This window comes from Diceros bicornis, chromosome 12, assembly GCF_020826845.1.
Source record: "Diceros bicornis minor isolate mBicDic1 chromosome 12, mDicBic1.mat.cur, whole genome shotgun sequence".
NCBI lineage: Eukaryota > Metazoa > Chordata > Mammalia > Perissodactyla > Rhinocerotidae > Diceros > Diceros bicornis.
The window spans coordinates 70209982-70232355 of record NC_080751.1 but is presented as its reverse complement, the minus strand read 5'-3'; the positions used below and the strand labels follow the sequence as shown (position 1 = coordinate 70232355).

Below are 22374 nucleotides of genomic sequence, written 5' to 3'. Positions count from 1 at the left end.
AATGGTTTAAAAAACACTGTTCAGAAATAAAGAGTTCTATTTTGGTGTGAGGGATATGCCTGAGAGAATATATTTGGTTTTTACAGTAAATTTGCTGAGTGCAAGTAAAGTAACAAATGTTTTAATACGTGTTATTAATGACCTAAGCACCCACCTCGCCCCTCCAGAAAGCGGCACGTCTTCATTTGCATGAAGCATGATTATTACATAATAAAGCGGCACGTCTTCATTTGCATGAAGCATGATTATTACATAATAAATTCTAATTTTTTTAATTATAAATAGCAGTAACATAATGCTATTTCCAGTCCCTAAAACAAATGGAGATCAAAGTCTGGTAGGATCACAGTGAATCTAAGGCAGTGAAACACAGAATATGAAGAGGGCCTCACTAGCCTTGTTCACAACATACTGAGACACAGGTAACCCAATGGAATCTGCTGATGGAATCCATTCCTGAATTTCTTGCTAAACTAGAAATGTGAGAAATTCAGGACTTTTATTCTTAAGAGAAAATACAAACATGGTGTAACTATCCTATTGCTTGAGCAATATCAAAAACGAGATTGAATTCCTTTTTAATAGGAAAGGAAAATATAAATGTTATGAAAAAAGCAATATACAAAACAGTCTAGTATAATTTAACTATAAAAATAAATATCTAGTAACATATATACACAAATGTAAATCTTGTCTGTAATTTAAAAGTATTTTTTTTTAAATGGAACAAAAATAATTTAAAATTTTCAAATGTATCATTTATTGAGCTAAGGAATGTATGTCTCTTGTCGAGATTTCAGAAGTCACCAGCTATTTGATTAAGATTCCAGAATTTGGAAAGTCTGGTTTCTGCATTTTGACATGTTGCATAAATCAGAATTACTGTTTCAGATTTTGGTTTTTTTGATTTACTTCTTTTTTTTTTAATTGAGGTATAACTGACATATAACATTATATTTCAGGTGTACAGCATAATGATTTGGTATTTGTATATGTCGCTAAATGATTACCACAGTAAATCTAGTTAACATCTGTCACCATACATAGTTACAAAAATTTGATTTACTTCTTTGATAGTTCTTTCAAAATATGGAAAGTTCCTGTGTTCTCTCATATACTCCAAAATCTTGAACTTACAGAGGGAATACTTACTAGGTTATGGAAGGAATACTAGGAATTACCAAAATATAACTGACACAGGCTGGTTTCTGGCAAGTGTCTGGCTCATGTGGTTGCTATTGGAAAGAGAGGGGGTGGTAGTATTTTCTGGCCAGTGTGTGCAGTTTAACAGTATTTCTCGCCTTAGTCTTCCTGAGAATAACAAGTAGAATTAAATCCATTATAATATGCAGAGAGACATTACTGTCATCTGATGTTTAAGTGCCTTTTTGGAGACAATATTGTAAAGAACCAGGGTAGAGAAATTTCACTTCTCACAAACTACTCAATAGAAATAATTTGACATATAGAAAAAAATGTATACATCAATGTTATTGACCTCCTTATTTATGATAATGAAAAATCAGAAACAACTTAAATATCCAACAGAAAGGTAATGGTTAAGTAAACAGTGGCATGTATGTTCAGTGGAACATTGTGCAGCTTTTAAAATCGTTTTTGTGAAGAATTCATAAAAGCATGGAAAATGTTTGTGTTATAGTAAAAAATGAAGTAAGCCAAATTGCAAAATTAGATATAACCATAACCACAGCTACATAAAGTGAAAATATTCAGAAAAATATTAGAAGTAAACAGACCAAAATATTAAAGTGCTATTTCTAAGTTATGGTAATACATTTTTTTCCTTTCTTCTACCTTTATATATCTTATAAATGTCCTATGCTGAGTTTGTATTACTTAGTAGTGGGGGGAAAACAATGAACAAAATAGAGCTGCAAATTGCCATGTGAAAGTCTCTGCACCTGAGGATTTAGATTCTAAAATGTGACATTGATTTGTAAACCATCCGTAAGATTATAGGAAGACCTCTAGGATGTCGCCATTTTTTAAATTTACAAATTTTGCCTGCTACAGTGCCATCAGTTCTGTTAATCAAAAAGAAGAGACCTGTGTATTTGGCACTTTCACAAAGAGAGGTTTTAGGGTTCTCAGAAAGCTAAAAGTGGTTTTAAGCATGCTGGGGCAACAAGTGCCCCCCTCAGTGTCTTTCCGTATGACCATGTAGTCTCTGGAACCAGGCAGGAAGGTTTCAGCAAGCGTGTCACACACACCCTTACTGAGTGAGCACTGCCTCTTTGATGGCTTTGGATGAGCTCCAGACACATTTTCTAGTATTGTTCCACCTGCTGGGACTGATGAACCTGTTAGAGAGAGTTTCTGGTGGCTTTCACAATCATATTTATAATTTGTGGAGAACTTTAGCGTTTCCAAAGTGCCTCCGTATACATTACCTCATTTGTGAGGGGGGAAAGAGAGGGTAGGTGGGTGTTCTCATTTGCAGATGAGACATAGCGAGGCTCAGTGACACCTAGCTGGTGGATGGCGGAGCATATACTTACAACCCAGTCTTCCCATTCCAAACCTGGTGTTCTTTCCACATTATGCTCTTGTTCATGATCCTGTACTCCTTAGTTTTTCTCTACTGTCCTTGCTTCCTTTCTCATAATTGCTTCCATTTGCTTTTTTATTGCTTTGTACTTTTGGTATAAGAGAATCAGTTTGATACTAATTTTAAAAGAAATAGGAGAGACATTTTTCAAGAAATGTTGTTCTTTATAGTAATAATATGGTTTTGATTTTTAAATTATCTGAGAAGAGACTGTAGCCTCTTTAACCCAATATAATTTATAAAATTTTAGTGAACGTATTTTAAAATTAATTTTTTCCCATGTTTTAAGTGTATGTGTTTGAAAGCAAGAGTCCCACCTATTACACATTTTTCCGGTTTCCTCCATTGTAACACGGTGTCTTGTACGTAGTAGGCATTCGGTAAAGGCTTGTTGAATTAAACTTAATTTTATCTTCTGATCTTTTTGCACCTGAATGAAGCCCATGAGTAAATTCAGATGGAATCTGTAAGGTGAAATTATCTTAACAATTGTAAGTCCAAATTCTCTATCACGCAAAGACCTTCATGATCTGGCCGCACCTCCCTCTCCGCATTCAACACCAAACTGAACTGTTTGCATTTCTCCAAAGCATCATCTCATCTTTGTCATAGTCATGGTCATATTGCATTCTAATTATTTATGTGTCATTAAACAATGAGCTCCTTGAGGAAAAGGGCTGTGTCTTTATCTTCAGTACCCAGAACATAGTAGTTGCTCAGTAAAGTGTTTTCTCAAAAGAATGAGTAAAAGCCAAGTGAAAACTAGCTAAGTTATTAGAATCTAGTAGACATATAAAAATACTTGGATTCCGTATTTTGAATTATCATTGTTATATATGTTTTATATCTGTGTCAACAAAGCATTTTTTAATCAGTGGATATTTTCTACTTAAACATTTCAAGAAAGAAATTGGTTTTATATTTTACTCATTCTTCACCATAAACATGTAGGTAGCACCAATTATATGTAAGTTGCTGCACTTAGAAAGACAAATAAATCAAGACTGAGTCTGCCCTCCAGTTTAAGAGAGAGACAAAGAAGTAAACCCTAACAGTATGCGGTAGTGGAGTCAATGCTGGAAGAGCTGCTTTAGCGTTCAGAATGGGGCTCATCAAAGAAGGCAACAGGTGTCATACATGTGTTCTTAGAAGAAGTGATTGGTGTGACTGAGTTCTGTAAGATGAGTGAGGATCTGCCCAGCAAAGCCTGAGGTGAGAAATGGGCAAAAGAAATTGGCTTTCTAGGCAAAGGGGCAAAAATAGTTGTGTAAAGCAGAGAGGCCAGTGAGAATATGGCTTGTTTGGGGAACTGTAGTGATCTATTTGAGCTGGGAGCTAAAAGTTTTAATGGGTTAGTGAGAGCAGGGAAATGCAATGATTAGATTACAGCAGGATCAGACCAGAGGAAGGAGCAACAGAGGGGAGGGAGAAAAGTGGATGGATTTGAGAGCAGTCAGCATGATAGCTCACATTTATTAAGTGCTCACTATACGCCAGGTGCTGATCTAAGTGCTTTAGGTATATTAATTCATTTAAGCCTGATGGTAACTATGAGGTAGGTACTATTGTTATTCCTGTTTTATACAGATGAAAAAACTGAGGTACAGGGAAGTCATGTAACTTGTCCAAGGTCACAGAGCTAGTAAGTGATAGAGCAGGGATTCCAATCCAGGAATCCCTGGATTGGAACCAGTTTGGTTCCATAGTCTACTCTTAACTACTGTATTGTATACTACATTAAGGGACTAGAATCAGTAGGAGGTGGCTGAATGCATATAGGAGATTCAAATCAACACAATTTATTATGCTTTTATAAATAATAGCCATTCTACTTGAAATTAATTAAAATAGAATGTGGTACGTGTTCGGTACTTAGATTAGTGAGTAAAGAAATTTGTTTAGTAATTTAGAGTTTTCAAAGTATATTCCCTTGTACTATCTTATTTAATCTCAATTTATCCTCACCATAACCCATTTTACAAATGAAGAAACTGAGGTTAAGTGACTGTAATCCAGAGTCACAAAGCTAATGATTGGAAAGACTAAATATAGTCCCTCGGTTTTCTGGTTCCACGTCCGACATTATTCAGCCTTGATTAAGAGATGCAGTCTCTGCTGAGCATATAATTTCTTTGGGAAAGCAGTACATCTAGTTAAATGCACATTGAGGCTTCCAGTGTGCTGGCCAGGGTGCCAGCCAGAGAGTAAGTGTGCGTTCTTAGAGAAGCTCTTGGTCTTACAGGGGAGTTAATTTCAGGTGAGCACAAATTGCTATAGAAACACAGAGAAGAGGCATGTATGAAACAATAGAAAACTGATATGTGACTATGTATTTGGTGCCAAGATGTGTCCTATAAATAGTAGTTGTTTTAGGAAGTCAAAATAAGAAAAGATATGCCTTGCCAAGATTCTACCATTAGTTTTTCTATACGAATATCATTTTTTGGTTTATTTTATTCACAAAACATGTGTCTCTGAGTTCTAGCATAGTACCGTGTTTTAAAATAAAGCTTATCTTATGGATATACACATTAGTATGGTCTAGTCAGCCAAAGAATTTAATTCACATTTTACTCTTTTGTTCTTCAACAGACGAAATGCATAATTTAACCTGCCAAGTGGTAAAAATGGCTGGAATAGGAGAAGTGGATTTTCTGACATTTGATCCTATAGCTAAAATGGCAAAAACTGTTAAATATGATGTACAAGCTGTAGCTGTCATTGTAGTAGTACTGAAACTGCTCTTTTTATTGGATGACAATTTAGAATGGTAAGTGTATGTCAATTTTATGAGGAAAAAATTGTATTGTTTTTACCTAATTATTCAGAGTAAAGGAGTCCATATGTTATCTCAGTAGAAAACAGAGACTCTCATTTGTTATAGAACATTGTCTAATAGCGACAATTCTTAAATAATATTTTGACTCAGCTAGTTGTCAGAGATTTCATTCTACCTTAGTAAGTTGTTTGTATCATGTTTTGTTCCTATTTTTTAGGTAGATACACGCGTTTCTCATTGCTCCACTGATTTCTGAGTTTTGAATCATCATACACAAATCCTAAAGAATTATTTAGCCTTTCATCTTTATGCCTTTAGGCTCCTGGTACTGTGTCTTTCAAAGGTTATTTTATTTATTTATTTTTTTTTTGTGAGGAGATCAGCCCTGGGCTAACATCCATGCCTGTCTTCCTCCACTTTATATGGGACGCCGCCACAGCATGGCTTGCCAAGCAGTGCACCGGTGCACGCCCGCGATCCGAACCAGACAACCCCGGGCCGCCGCAGCGGAGCGCGCGCACTTAACCGCTTGTGCCACCGCACCGGCTCCCAAAGATTATTTTTTAAAGTAAAGGAGTCTTAAAATGTTACCCCTCCCAAATTCAAAGAAAGAGTGGCAGTATTTATAGCGTCTTCTTCCCTGTTTCAGTGGTTGCTTTTCCATTAAAATTTGGCATCAATTTCAAGTACTGCTATATACATTTCTTTCAGAAGAATTCAAAATTTAACTGTCTTCAAATAAGTGATTTCTGAATAAATTGACTTGTTTATTGGTATCCCCAGGTCTTTGTCTAATATTGCTGAGAAATATAATGAAAAGAACAAAGAAGGTACTTAATTTTTTTATCAATCAAATTCAATGTGATTGTAAATTAAGGATTAAAAGATACAATAAAGTAGGGAAGAAACTTTGAAAAATATACACATATACATACACATATACGTACACTTATACGTACACATGTATACAAATTGTACCTTGTACCAGGATTATTTTTTCATGTAGTTATCTAATTATATCTCTAGGCTGTGAAATAACTTAAGTGACTTCCTACCATGTTAAGACTAGCTTTTTTATTCCCAGTTTCTACTCACTCGCCGTACCAGACCATGAACTTACCAGCAGTTTATGACTATACCCTCTATTCTAATGCCTTCAGCCATGCCTCACACTGGTCCTTCTACCTGAAATGCTCTTTCCTTGTTACCCCCAATTCCTTCCATCCCTGGCACGTCTGTCTTCATTCTTCAAGATACAACATTAATGCCCTCTTGTACCTTCTCTTCACACCCAGTCCCCACCTCATCTCTTCCCAAATCAGAAGTAATCACTCCTGCCACAGCCACTCCTGTCCAGTCTTCCATGAGATGTTCAGGACCTTGAATTATAACTAGTGGACTAAGTGTCCATCCCTATTAGATTGTCAATGTTTGTAAAGTGCTTAGGAGAATATTTGACATATAGTAAGTACTACGTAAATGATAGACAGACAGACAGATTGGTAGATTGTGAGCTTCTAGAGGGAGGGACCATATCTTTCTTATTTTTTTTTTTAATGTATCTTTAGTGTCTAACATAGAGATGACTGGCCTAAGAACAACTCAGTAAAGTTTGATAAATACATGAATTATTAAATTCAATTCCAGTTTCTGAATGTTCTCACTAGGATTTATGTTTATTGTTTTTTTTTTAATTTCAGCTTTATTGAGGTATAATTGACATAAAATTGTAAGATATTTAAAGTGTACATTGTGTGCTTTGATATACATGTACATTGTGAAAGGATTCCCCCCCATCTAGTTAATTAACACACCCATCACCTCACATATTTATCTTTTTTTTTTTTTTTTTGGTGAGAACATTTAAGTTCAACTCTCTTAGCAAATTTCAATTATACACTACACTGTTATCAACTGTAGTCACCATGTTTTATATTAGATCCTCAGACCTTGTTCATCTTATAGCTGAAAGTTTGTGCCCTTTTACCAACCTCTCCCTGTTCCCCTACCCCAGCCCCTGGCAACCACTTTTCTACTCTCTGTTTCTATGAGTGATATTTTTGTTGGATTCCATTTATATGTTGATTGATTTTAGGAGCTTAGATTTAATGGTAGCAATCAATGTGTGTGTTCTCTCCAGAGTATGTGCAAAATACTTATTTCTGCACATTGCTTCATGTTGGCTCCTACATAGAGTGAAAGGTTGAACAAGATGTCTTCTATATCCCTTCTCATGCTAAAGGCTCATCATAGACTGCATAGACATTTAGGGTAAACAAAGTGCTTTGACATGTTATCTTCCCTGTGATCCTCAAAATAAATCTATGCTGTCAGCAGGGCATAGATTTGTCCCATTCTCTCTCCTCCCCTGCCGTCCCCTGCCTCCCTATATTACTGATGAGGAGCTTTTAGTTTAGAGAAATTGTGACTTACTTAAAGTCAAAGAACCTTGAGTTCTATAAATGGTTAGTTTTCTTCTATCCTTAGAGCTCTGTTGGTAGTTGCCTCTCCTCTTTGGCTGTATGGCCTACAAGGCTATATGGGGTTATGTGATAATTACATTGGCCAGTTGAAAAGATTTTTAACTAGACATTGAAGGAGACTATGTTCATTAGAGAACATATAAAAAATTCAGCCTTTCACTCAGCCATCTTCCTCCTGTCAGCCTTCCTTCTCCCTCCCTCTATAATCCTCTTTTCTACTTTACCTTTCATTTCATTTTTTTCCTCCCTACTCTTCCCATCTCCACATATGGATTGAATAAAGGAGTGAGTAGTGAAGTTTAATAGTTGACTACATTCAATTCTGTTGTTTCTCTAACCCCTTATCTTGAACACGTACACCAGCTGTCCACTACCACCCACTTTCTTGTCTCCAGATTATTTGGATTTGCGTTAGGATTAGGAAGAACAAGAATAGGAGCTGATGAAACTGGAAGTCTGGATTCAGCTACCGTAGTGCCATTTCACACATTTATCAATCGTTTGTTCCTTGATTCGTGAATTCTCAGACACGTTGAAGTACCACCATGTGCCAGGCACTGTGCTGGGTGTTGGGTTGAGAGGACAAGGCTTGATTGTATAGTGACAAACAAAATATGCCTTCTGTTCTCAGGGAGGTAGTAGTCAAATCTAGGAGAAACAGACATATCAAAAGACGGCTTCAGTATAATCTAGTTAGGGCCACAATATAGGTGGGAACTCAGAGAAGGAGTCATATTGGAGTACAGAGACAGTGACTCCCTCTATAATTTCCAGGGGCTGTTATACAAATGTTTATTTATGTCAGTGGGTGAAGACTCAAGTGAACAATGTATTTTATTATAATATGACTTATTTGGTTGATAATCATGGGTTTTATTTCTTTCAGATAAGCCATGGTTTGATTTCAGAAAATGGTACCAAGTTATGAAGAAATCTGTTGATGAGAAAAAACAAAAATGGGAGGAAGCCAGGGCAAAGTATGTTATCTCTTCTAGTTTTAGATTCATCTACTTTATTTTCAAATCTCTTGCTCTACATTTGAAAGCTTAAGTTTCATCAGTATAGACTCATCAGCATTATGACGTTTTTCATAGAAATATTAGCCCCTATATTCTAATTAACTTTTTTCTTTTTTATATTACTATTAACTGTTAACTAAACTCCAGATTTTATTTGGAATTCACTAGTGTTTCCATTAATGTCCTCTTTCTGTTCCAAGATCCAATGCAGGGTACCACATTATTCTTAGTAATTAACTTTTTATAGTTTGCATGAGTCTCACCTGCATTTCTAATACTTCTCCCTCTTCTCTTTTTTCAACGTTGGTCATTTCCCATCTATACTTTCCAATATTACAAAGGTTATAAATGTCAGCCCGTGACATGTGTAATTGGAATGTTCCCCCAAAATAAAGATCCCCATAAAAGTCAAAACAAAGGAAAGCAGAAAGAGAATATATTTAATTCAGTCAGTCTCACTGTTTGACTTTGCACGCTCATTCTGATGGAGATCCATTGTGGTAGAGTGGAAGGAGCATAGCTTTAGAGACAGACAGTGCTGAGTTTGAGTCCTGATTGCATTACAAACTAGCTATGTGACTATAGGCAAATTACTTAACCTCCTAGCCTCAGTGCACTGAAATTTAGTTTGCTTATAAATTTTCAGAGATATTATATCTTATATAATATAGAGTAGATTTCTATTGATCTCTGATTTGAGCAGTTTTATATCTGTAGAACTTTGAGTCTTTATGAGACTTTGAAGAAAAAGTTTTAACATCCCTGTATTTTGTATAAATTTACAATAACACTCATTTGATCAAGTAATTTTATATCCTTTGAGAAAAACGAAGGTTCCTCAAATTATTTAAAATGGTAATTCATTCAATTCATTCAACAATTCATCCAGTTTCCTTATCAATATAATAGTGATAATAAGGCCTGCTTTATACTCTAGGAACTAAATTTCAGTTTTCCTAGGTAGAACTAGATTTTTTTTCTTTAACTTTAAGGGAGCTTTTAAATAGAGAAACAGACTTACAGAGATGAATAAAGCACTGTGAGGAAGAGGATCCTTGCCAAAAAGGGGAGAAGAGTAACAGTTTCTCACTATTTATGCCAATACACATGATGGAGAAGAAGTGGGAGGGGAACTGATTCTGACAGCCCACGGATACCCAGGAATCTGAGTTCTTCCTCTTCCTTGTTGGAGAAGGAATGTCTCTTTAGTCATTGGGTCTCAGTGGGTACAAGAGTAGCAGCAAGAACAGAAGGTTGTTCTGTTATCTTAGCTTATCTTGGAGAATCAGCCATTGGGCCTTCCTTTTTATGGTGCCAGCTAGGGTTGTCCTGACTGATACAGAGAGGCTAGGTGTTCAGGGGCCGAGCCACTCAGGCGTCTCAGTGGTGACTAGGCATTCATTAGCTCACACCAGGCACCAACGCACACTTCAAGCATAGCTATTAGAGCCCAAATTCATATTGCAGTGTTATAATTAATTGTACATCTAAGACTTAACCGACTTTAAGCTACTTTAGGGGAGAATTTACTGACCAAAGAAAGTAAATCCAGTTTCAAAATGGCATTTTCAGGGAGACACCAGGCCCCAGGGAGGAGATTGTCCAGGGGATCCATGACCAAGATCCTACTTCATAGAGGAAATGCTTTGGGCTAACTGAGATAACATAGGTAAATCACTACTGACTAGTGCTTGGGCACAAAACCCCTGTGCATGATTGCCTGTCTGTTTCACCCTACCCCATCCCCATTGTTGACATAAGTTTCTAATTTTTTTCTCTATCCCTCTGGACGTGATCTTCCATGTTGTCAGAGAAAGTTATTAAAGCATTGTCTATAGCTAAGCATGCATGGGTCCATATGCATGAGATTATGAAAAACACTAATAAACAGTAGTTGAAAACCTAAAAACAGCTTAAGAGGTTGCTTTGATGACTTCCAGTTGTCATGGAAGATGTGGAGAAGAACATGGAGGAAAATTAAAAAGCACATGCAGAAAATCTTTGCAGCCTTTTGGATTAGGTAAAAATGTCTTAGATATGACACCAAAAGCATGATCCAGAAAAGAAAAAAGATAAATTGGACTTCATCAGAGGAAAGAACTGTTCTTCAAAAGACACTGTTAAGAGAATGAGAAGGCACAGGTGGGGAGAAAATATGTGCAAATCACGTATCTGATAAAAGATTTGTATCTAGAATATATAAAGAGTTCTTATGCAATAAGAAAACAAGAAAACAACCCAATTTTTTAAATGGACAAAAGATTTGAACAGATACTTCACAAAAGAAGATGTATAGATGGCACATGAAATGATGCTCAATATCATTAGTTAGTAGGGAATTACAAATTAAAACCACAATGAGATATCATTACATACCAATTAGAATGGCTGAAAACAAACAAAAAACTGACTGTGCCAAATGTGGGAATGCAAAATGGTACAGCTATTTTGGAAAGTTTGGCAATTTCTCATAAAGTTAAACATACGTTTATTATACTACCCCATAGTTTTCACTCCTAGATAGTTACTCAAGTGAAATGAAAACTTAAGTTCACACAAAAATCTTATATATGAATGTTTATAGTGGCTTCATTCACAATGGCCAAAAACTGGCAACAGCCCAGATGCCCTTCAGCTGGTGAATGGATAAACAAACTGGTGTGTACCCATACAATGAAATACTATTCAACAATAAAAAGGAACAAAATTCTGATACATCCAACAATATGAATGAATCTTGAATGCATTATGCTAAATGAAAGACTCAAAGGGTCACATGGGGTATGATTCCATTTATATGACATTCTGGAAAAGGCTAAACTATAGGGACAGGAAAACAGATCAGTGGTTGCCTGAAATCAAGGGACTGGAGATGTGGAGAGGGGTTGATTATCAAGAGGCATGAGAATTTTTGGAGTGATGGAACTGTTCTGTATATTAATCATGGTGGTGATTACACAACTATGTGTTTGTCAAAGCTAGCAGAACTGTACACTGAACAGGGTGAATTTTACTATATGTAAATTATACCTTAATTTTTAACAGTGGAGAAACAAATCATGTGGGAATACTGGCGGAAAGCATATAGGACTTTGTGGTGTCCTGTGGAAAACATTAGGATTTTGTGGTGTATCTTTGTTTTTTGTAGCTTTTGTAGCTGGGAAAAGAGATAGGCAAAGTAAAGTAAATTTTTGAAGGAGTATCTAAACAGTGTTGTTAGTTTAGATCACCTTCCCCATTTTCTGGGCATATGACCAGGAAGTAATAATACCTCCTTGACTGTAGCATCTTTGACACCTATATAGGCATTTATTATAAATGCATAAGAAAATCTATCTAGATTAGGTATTCACAAGGAATTTTTAACAGTGGGTTTATCCAGAGATTGGGATTAGACTGTTTAGTTTAGGGAATTTCTTTATTATTTAAGGTTTTTTTTACCTCCAGTATGTTGTTACTTTTACTATTTAAGAAAATAAATAACAAAAAAGATATTTGAAAGAATCATGAACTCATTTACCATAGGGGTAAATGACCTGTTAATATTGATTACGTCTCTACTGCTCCCTGATGATTAGAGAAGTTTCATTTCTGTTCTTAGCATTTTAAATCATTATAAGAATTTAAAGTAAAAAGTTAACATCTTTGTTTTATATAAATCAAGATTTTGCTGATTTGATCAAGTCTTTTTGAAATCCTTGAGAAATATCTCAATTCTTAAATTGGTTAAAATGAACATTGGTTAAAATGTTTACATAGTGCATTTTCTTTCCCAGCACTAAAAAAGAATGGTGAAAAATTATCCATTATAGAATACTATAAATTAAAAAAATAAAAATATTTGAGTTTCTGACTTTCTGTTCCTTATCAGCTTTTTGGTAGAAAGTGCACAGATATTTCTTGAGTGTCTACTAGCAAGGCACTTTGTCAAGCACTGGATAATAATTACTTATAAAAATTATATAGGATTTAAAAAATTCTGGCATGCGTTATGTTAATTATTCCTCATAACAACCCTGTGAAAGTAGAAGACACGTTTAGAGATGTTTAATTCGTTTGTTTGTTCATTTATTCATCAATTCATTCTTCAACAAGTATTTAAATGAGTACTTACCATGTGCCATTCACTGCCAACACTAGGGACATAAAGAAGAGTGAGACAGTCTCTGCCTTTGAGAACCTCCAGAATTTGTCACATATGACTCATGTGAGGTGATACCACTGGAAAGTGGCCAAACCAGGTCCTGTGATTCAGCCCTCTTCCCATTGCCATACTACCTCTCAAAATAAGAAAATGGCCTAAAATCAAAAAGAAGGTAGTACTTATTTTTTACGATAAGTTACAAAAATCCTCCACATTAGGGAACTTAGAGTTAATGAAAATGAGACTAAAAATGAACATTAAATACTATCTTTGTTCCAGAGCAGCAGTGTCTGTTTGGCAAAGTTTAGTGATGGCCACTAAAACCAGAAATAGAACATGTCACTTCCATTTGTCCTGAGTCTATGGCTCATCACCCGCAATCTGGAGGAACCCCACTTGACTCTTGGTCTTTGCCCTGGAAGGGCACCCAGAGGGCTAGATCAACGCAGGATCTCCATTTTACAGTGGAACCTCCCTGGCTGGCCTTCCTTAGGTAAGGATAGGTTGAGTCAGTGCAGGAACTATTAGGACTGCTTCATGCTGGATTCCAGACCTTTCCTCCTTGTTCTCACCAGGGATAGGATTGATTTCTAGGCATTAAGTGCCAGTCTTCTGTAGTCTTCTACAAAGTCTTCACTTTGTACAAGTTATCAGAATCAGAAGTACGACTAGCTTAATCCTCAGCAAAAGGGCAGTTGGGCAAAGGCAAGGAGGAACAAATGTTTCTTAGGTGGCTTCACTTTGTGAGAAGGGGCAGCAAGGGAATTTTATGGTGAGGGAAACCATTTCTACACTTTTTGTATAATTAATGTCTTCTTCAGGATCTTATGGCATCTGGGAGGCTTTTGGAAGGATCGTCATTCTGTTGGCTTATTATCTCCTTTAATGCTACTTGCTTACTTCTAGGATGTAAGCTTTTGGACATGGGTCAATAGGTCCTTCTAAGTCAGAGCTTTTACACTGAATATCAGGAATTTCAGATTGTGCTTCAGAGAAACTTCTCTGAAATGTGTTTAGATCTAGTTCTTCTCCATCCTGCTCCAACTGTTTTTCTACCTTGTATAGGTACCTGTGGAAAAGCGAAAAGCCACTCTACCACTCATCTATCGACAGATCAGTGGTATATAAAAGAAGAGGTGAGTTCCATTTTCTCTTGTTAATGTCACAAGTGCAACATAGTTGTACAAAAGCTAAATATCTTGACTTGAAAAGTGAATGCATAAGTAATATTTTTACTTCTTTAACAAATGTTCCAGTGCACATCCAAAGAATCATCATCCTCAGTGGGAAATCTCCAGAGGAATCTGTTTTTTTCAGGAACATGACATTATACCAAACAGAACTTACGTTCCCACCAGAATCTAAAATCCTATAACTCTATGACTTTCAGAACTCTTTGTTTGGAGAATTGCCCTTAGGTTGTCTTATTTGTTCTTTTTTTTTTTTTTAGTTGTGGTAAAATATACATAACATAAAATTTACCATTTTAACCTTTTTTAAGTAGTTCCCTGGTGCCCTTCATCCAGTTTCAGTTTCCTCTAATGTTATCCTCTTATATTACCGTGGTACATTTGTCAAAACTGAGAAACCAACATTAGTACATTACTATTAAGTAAACTACAGACTTTATTTGTGATTTAACATTAGTTTTTATTTTATTCCTTGCCTTTTTTCCTCCATTTCCAGAAATGGTGGTGAATCTACAAAAACAATTTAGCACACTGGTTGATTCAACACCAACTGTTGCAAAAAAAACTGCTTCAAGTTTTCAGTTCAACTGGACTGAAGAAGACACTGATAGAACTTGCTTCCATGGACATAGCCTCCAGGGAATCCTGAAGAAGAAAGGCCAGTCACTGACTACCAAGAATTCACTCTACTGGCTTAGTACACAGAAATTCTGTAAAAGGTATGTGATGCTTTTAGAAATCAAAGGATAAAAAACATGATGAAATCTCTAGTTTGGCCTGAAGTGATATTCCTTTCTTTTTTTTTTTTTTTTTTTGGTGAGAGATATTGTCCCTGAGCTAACATCTGTGCCAGTCTTCCTCTATTTTGTATGTGGGACGCTGCCACAGCGTGGCTTGATGAGTGGTGCGTAGGTCCATGCCTGGGATCCAGACCCGCAAACTCCAGGCCGCTGAAGCAGAGCACGCAAACTTAACTACTACGCCACCAGGCTGGCCCTGTATTCATTTCTTTTTTTTTTTTTTTTTTGTGAGGAGGACTAGCCCTGAGCTAACATCCGATGCCAATCCTCCCCTTTTTTCTTGAGGAAGATTGACTCTGGGCTAACATCCATGCCCATCTTCCTCTACTTTATATGGGACGCCACCACAGCATGGCTTAACAAGCTGTGCATCGGTGCATGCCCGGGATGCGAACCTGCGAACCCTGGGCCACTGCAGTGGAGTGCGAGCGCTTAACTGCTGCACCACCGGGCTGGCCCCTGTATTCTTTCCTAATTAAAAAAAGTCATATAATTTAAAGGAGTTTGCTGTAATAATAGCCAGATAGGTTATTTGTTGAAATTAGAAGATGGTGAGCTTATAATCAAGAAAATCAAAATTATACATTGAGTCTTGTTTTAAGAGTTTTAGGGATGGAGATGTTAACTAATCTTATTGTGATAATCATTTTACAATATATACGTGTATCAAATTGTCACATTGTACACCTTAAACTTACATAAATTATATGTCAACAATATCTCAAGGAAGCTGGAAAAAAAGTTTTATATTATAAAGCCTTTCTCATGGCAACTTTATATTTTTATACTAATCTCATTCCCATTTTGACATAGAAATTGTCTATAAGGCAATTTCCCACGGTAGTTAAAAGGACAGATTAACAAATCTGCCTGTTCATATCCCAGGTCTGCTGCTTGCACATTGTGGGCAGATTATCTACCATCTGTACATCTCTATAGCCCTGATTGTGAAAATAGGGTATAATACTGATCTTTCTCCTCTTCTCAAAACCTCCAGTGGTTCCCATCTTATTCAGAGTAAAGTTGAAAGACCCTCTGGAGCCTGTAAGCCCCTGCTGTTCTCTGACCTCCCCTGACACCCCCCTTCTTGTGCTCACTGCCCCCGTTCACACCGGCCTCCTAGCTGTTCCTTGAATTGTTCCTTGCTAAGCACACTCCCCATACAGGCCTTTGCACGTTTTGTGCCTTCTGCCTGGAATGCTTTTCCCCCGCGTATCCATATGAGCTCACTTCTTTCGGGTTTTTGCTCAAATTTCACTTCCTCAGAGAGGCCTGTCTTAACCATCCTGTCTAAAATAGCACCAACCCTCTCCACTACACCCCTCATCACTCTCTATCCCCCTTGCCTGGTTTTTGTTCCTTATAGCTTTTGTCACTGTTGAATATATTATATTATTATATATTTATTTTGCTTATTTGTCAGCCTCTCCATGCTAGAATGTAAGGTCCTTGAGTGCAAGGACTCTGTCTTATTTAATGAAAAATCCCAGAGGCTGCAGCAGGGCCTCACACATAGTAGGTGCTCACCAAGTGTTTGTTGAACGAATGCATGGAAAATAGAAGCTACTTCACAGGGTTCTTATGAGAATTAAATGAGATATTTGGTGTCTGTCACATAGTAAATTCTCAGTAAATAATTATGATCATTATTATCATTTTAAACAAAACTTTCCATTAAAGAGTTTCACTTCCTGAGTTGAGTATCAATCAAAGATAAGTAAAATGTAGAGAGTATAGTCGGAGATAATAAAAGGAAGTTATCTGTATTAAAATTTACTGCTCAAGAAAAGTTTAGCTGAGTCTAGAATGATTAAGGCGTGCACTGTCTGTCGTAACAGCAGCAGCAGTGGAAGGCCAGAATCCCAGCCCTGGGGTCAGCTCCACATCTGAGGTGACACCTTTCTTTGCAGTGATCAGTGTGCTGGCTTTTTCAGATTTTAAGATTTCATCAAGAGGAAGAGAAAATGTTGTAGTGCTGGCCAGTGAGGAGCCCGCACAAGACCAGTAGGTTAGGACGTTTTGTGCCAGCGCTTTTCTGCTTCGTCTGCAGCAGAGTCGGTCCTGAGGGAGTTAGGGGAGAGCTGACACCTTTATGCTTTTCACAGGCACAGTCAGTGGATTTTGGCTGTTCTTCACAGATTTAATACTGTAATATAAGACAGTTAGTAATAAACAGATAGTGGTATCGTCAGAGATGAAACAGCTGAGATTTTTTTTCTCCACGTGAACTATAAGGCTAAAAACTATAACATGTCAATGAAACACCAGTGATACCACTATTTGATGCACCAAAATTACGTCAGCCTTGCCTATTTAGACCAGAGCCTAGAAGCACAGAGTAAGCAAAAAAAGGCTTCAGTTAACCAATAAAAATGTCACCAAGTCCACAACTAAAGCTTATGTACTTTTCTCAGAAAGCCCCTTAGCGCCTCACTCAGAGTCAGCTTACTCTGCCTTCAGATGTGTTTCTGTCAGGCTAAGTTGTCTGATTTTCAGATTCCTAATCATCAAAAGAAACAAAGTAGAGGTGCTCTGCTGATAGACATCTTGACAGCAAGTGTAAATGACATTTGACAGACAGTGGAGGAGCCAGCATCAGAAGCAGAGGCAGACAGAAGAATTCTCATTACAGCGGTCTGAAGTTCCTTCGTGGCACACAGTTAATAGCTCTACATAACTTCATAAGCCTGACCGTGCCTCAGCTTTAACACAGAGCATGTCCCAGGATGCTATGTGCATTCTCTTTGGGTTTGTTTTTCTTAGCTGTATTCTAATATTTCCACAATAAAAATGGACAACTTGAGGGGCTGGCCTGCTGGTATAGTGGTTAAGTTCGTGCACTCTGCTTCAGCGGCCCGGGGTTCGCCAGTTCGGATCCTGGGCATGGACCTACACGCCACTCATCAAGCCATGCTGAGGCAGTGTCCCACATAGAGCAACTAGAAGGATGTACAACTATGACGTAAACTATCTACTGGGGCTTTGAGGAGCAAAAAGGAGGAAGATTGGCAATAGATGTTAGCTCAGGGCCAATCTTGCTCAAAAAAAAAAAGAACAGGGCCGGCCCGGTGGCACGAGCGGTTAAGTGCACGCGCTCCACTATGGCGGCCCGGGGTTCGCCGGTTCGGATCCTGGGTGCACACTGACGCACCGCTTGGCAAGCCATGCTGTGGCGGCGTCCCATATAAAGTGGAGGAGGATGGGCATGGATGTTAGCCCAGGGCCAGTCTTCCTCAACAAATAGAGGAGGATTGGCAGATGTTAGCTCAGGTCCAATCTTCCTCACAAAAAAAAAAAAAAGGGGGGACAACTTATAATAATATAATTGTAAAGGCTAAAAAAATTATGCTCAATATGCTCTGTTTGGGATAACCAAATAGTATATAACTCAGTTTTTAAAGATTTCCATCCAACGTGGTTAAAATAAAATGTTTTTTTTTTATGCTTAAGATGCTTAAGAGAGCAGACCTTCAGCTATATAGGTAAATTTGTTATGCAGAAGAATTCATATCTGAGGGTTCAAAGAGACAAATGTTGTACTGTAAAATAATTGTGAGAACACTCAGGCCTTGAGAACTAGGCAGCACAAGGCAACAAGAGCACTTCAGATATGGGAGGTTGTGTATCCTTCTTATCTGAGGCAGAGCTAACAATCATAATGAATTTAAATGCCCTTAATATTCCTTACATGTATGGAAGTCCCCATCTGAAAATAGGCCAGTTACTGACAGTCAGCTAGGTCCAGAGACCTGTTGGAGGCACTGGTGATCAAGCGTCTATCCTTGACCTCCCTGAGAAGGGCAAGTGGCTCATCTGTCCTTCCACAGGAAGAGGCACAGCCGTGGTGTTTCAAGTTGTCTTCCACAGGAAATGGAGGGGCTTTGGGTGTCCCACAAAAGTTTGATTTGAATTAAAAAAAAATTTTTTTAACTAATTTTTTTTAACTATAGTAAAAAACAATACTCAAATATGTGACATGCCAAATTTGAACATACTTGAGACCACCAAAACATTAACTTGTGTTACCAGGTTTGTTTATGTATTTTGAGTGTGTACAGACCTCAGAGACTATTCCTTCTGCCTACATTTGAACTCTCATAAGGAGGGTTGTACCTTTGCACTGCCCCCTGTTTTAAATGTATACCTATGCTTATCCATTCGCACAAAATCATTTGTATAAACACATTCTTACAGCATCCATTTGCCACATTTATTTTCAGTGTCAGAGCTCAAGGAACATATTCTCACAGCAGAATACTTGGCAATAACAAATTATTGTATGTTATATTTGGTCTTATGACTGATAACTCTAGGGTAGTTTTGTGAGTTTATAATAAAGAATGTAATCCTTATAAGGTATTCTTGGTGATTCAACTTAGAAATAAAAAGTTCTTACGGTAGCAAATAATTTCTATGTCTTTTCTTATCTTTCTGGTGTAGAAATAGAGCTTTCCTTATGGTCCCTAGGTAAAAGAAACAATACTTTTTACCCTTTTTGTGATAACAGTTTGTCTGAAAGACTCTCTTAATGTAGTTGAAATTAAAAAATTAGAAAGGAAGACGAGCAAGAGATGACCATATTTGTGAGAATTCCTATAAAGGGCTTATATTTGATTTCTATTAAACCAGTCAATGAACAATTTCCTGCTAGTGAACAGAGCAGGGAATTGGCTTTATTGTATATTATTAAAATAGCCTTAAGATTTTAAGCGAAAACAAAAAAATCCATTTTGAAGAGTGTAGGGGACGTGAACGTCTCTGAGCCCTTACTGTGTGCCAGCCTTTAGGTGAAGTGCTTAATATACATTCTCATGCAGTCCTTTATCCACCCTCTGAGGTAGGTATTGTTCTTTTTTTCCCTGTTTTACAGATGAGAGAACCAAGAGTAGTTACCCATACTCTCAACTGATGGGTGGCAGAGCTTTGTGGTGCAAATATAAACATTATTTCAGGAATTTAGGACCTTACATGTTATATATATCATAATATCTAAAAGTTTATATCCTCTATATATTATTGTTTACTTGTTTTTTAAACTTTTTATTATGGAAATTTTCAAGTATATTAAAAAATAGAATAGTGTAATGAACTCTGCTGTACCCGTCACTCAGCTTCAACAGTTGTCAACATGGCTACGCTTGCTTCACCCCTGCCCCAACTCTCTCCTTCACCCTCTACCCCTAGATTATTTGGAAGGAAATCCCAAACATCATAATATTTTTTTAAAGAAAATTATAATACCATTAATCAGACCTTTAAAACTTATAGTTCCTCTATATTATCAAATATGCAGTCAACGTTTAGATTTTCTCGATTGTCATGTAATTTTTTAAATAGCTCAGTCCAAATAAGGCCCATACATTGCAAGTGGCTGAGATATCTCTTAAATGTTTTAGTTTGTAACTTCCCCCTTTATCTCTTTTTTGTCCCCTTGCAAATTCTTGTTGAGTAATCCAAGTCATGTGTACAATTTCCCATAGTCTGGATTTTGCTGATTGCCGCCTATGATACCATTTAATGTGTTCCTCTGTCCCCTGGATTGCCTATACCAGTTAGAGATTTGGTGGTAGAGATTTGATCAGATTCACGTTCTACTACTTTAAAATAAGTGAAATTGCTTTGTAAACTCTTCTTTCTATACTATGGACAGGATTGCAAGCTACATTATCAAGTCTGGTGTCTTAATTTGAGTGGTGGTTAGGGATTATTTCTTTTCCTTTGTTTATTTTAAAACTATGCCCAGAATCTCTCCGTGTGTACTTTTGTTTGTCTTGACCATAGTAAGAAGGGGGGCCACCTGGAGTGGAAGAGCCTCTGGGCAAAGAGGCGTGAGACCTGGCGCTAGCACCATCTGTGTCCCTTTAGCCATGGACAGTGCTAAAAGTTTTTCCTTTGTAAAATTAGGGAGTTTTACCAAATTGTTTCAAGTTTGCTTCCAACTCAGAATACTGTTTTAAGCCTAACCGTATATATTTGCTAAGTTATTTGGGGGATGTTCCGGGAATAGATGCATACATTTCTAAATGGCCATTTAAAGATAACTTCTTTTTTCCTTCCCCTTCTAGCTATTGTAAACATGTGACAACTTATGAAGAATCAAATTTTTCTCTGAGTTATCAGTTTATACTAAATCTCTTCTCCTTTCTGCTGAGAATAAAGACCTCCTTTCTCCATGAAGAAGTGAGCTTAATTGAAAAGAGACTTTTTAAAGCAAAATACAGTAAAACAAAAAAGAAATCTTCAAGATCCAGGAAAGTAAGAAAATATTGAGAGAAATGAAGTAGAAACTTTCTTGGAAAATATTTTAATAGTGACAGTAGTGTCAAATTATAACATTCCAGAGAGTTGTGGAAAATAAAATTTTATTGCATATACATACATATATACATGCATAGACACACACATATATATATATACACATATATATGCGTCAAATGTGCTTATGAAAATGTATATTAGAAAACAAGTGAACTTTGAATTTATTTTTTAAACTATGAATATTCTTTGAGAAAATTAAAACAATAAGTTTTATAAATGGTATCCAGAAATTTGTATTCATTGTATTTTATCCTTCTCAAACTATTCCAAAAAATTGAAGAAGATGGGATGCTTCCTAACTCATTCTATGAGGCCAACATCACCCTGATACCAAAACCAGACAAGGACAACACAAAAAAGGAAAATTACAGATCATTATCGCTGATGAACATAGATGCAAAAGTCCTCAACAAAATATTAGCAAATTGAATACAGCAGTACTTTAAAAGGATCATACATCATGATCAAGTGGGATTTATACCTGGGATGCAGGGATGGTTCAACATCTGCAAATCAACCAGTGTGATACACCACATTAACAAAATGAATAAAAATCATATGATCAATTCAATAGATGCAGAGAAAGCATTTGAGAAGATCCAACATCCATTTATGATAAAAACTCTCATTGTATTTTAAAGCTAAGTTTGCTTTTTAAACTAGATAACTTCCTTACTCTTTATGTCCCTAAGTAAATCCCAAATAGATCAAAGATCTAAACATTATAATCTTTTATATATACATATAGTAAAGTATTAGAAGAGAACAAGTGTAATTGCTTTGATGATCTTAGAACGGGGAAGGACTTTCTAAGCATGCCTCAAAACCAGAAACCAAAAGGAAAAGATTGGTAATGTGACTGCAAAGCCAAATGGCAAACTGGGAAAATATATTTGCAGCATATGATGGACAAAGGAATAATTTTGTTCATGTATCAATAGCTCTTGCAAAGTGATAGGAAAAAGACAAGCTGAGCAAAGGATATAAAAAGATAGCTTCCTGAAAAAAAGAAATACAAAGGCCAAGTCAAAAAATATGCGAGGATATTCAACCTCACTCTTATTAAAGAAAT

General features: G+C 36.7%; 1 protein-coding gene across 4 annotated transcripts in view; it reads left to right on the top strand.

The window, feature by feature from the left end:
• Positions 1-21538, top strand: part of TAF1B (TATA-box binding protein associated factor, RNA polymerase I subunit B) — a 71426-nt gene extending 49888 nt beyond the window's left edge. For 3 of the 4 annotated variants that reach the window (XM_058551818.1, XM_058551820.1, XM_058551819.1), the window contains 6 exons: positions 5162-5339; positions 6132-6178; positions 8718-8808; positions 14060-14130; positions 14681-14903; positions 21050-21538. In XM_058551818.1, coding sequence (XP_058407801.1) covers positions 5162-5339; positions 6132-6178; positions 8718-8808; positions 14060-14130; positions 14681-14903; positions 21050-21254 — 815 coding nt within the window. In that variant the 3' untranslated portion in view covers positions 21255-21538. The remainder of the gene's footprint in view (positions 1-5161; positions 5340-6131; positions 6179-8717; positions 8809-14059; positions 14131-14680; positions 14904-21049) is intronic. The other variant, XM_058551817.1, reaches the window with a different exon arrangement.
• The last annotated feature ends 836 nt before the right edge of the window (positions 21539-22374 follow it).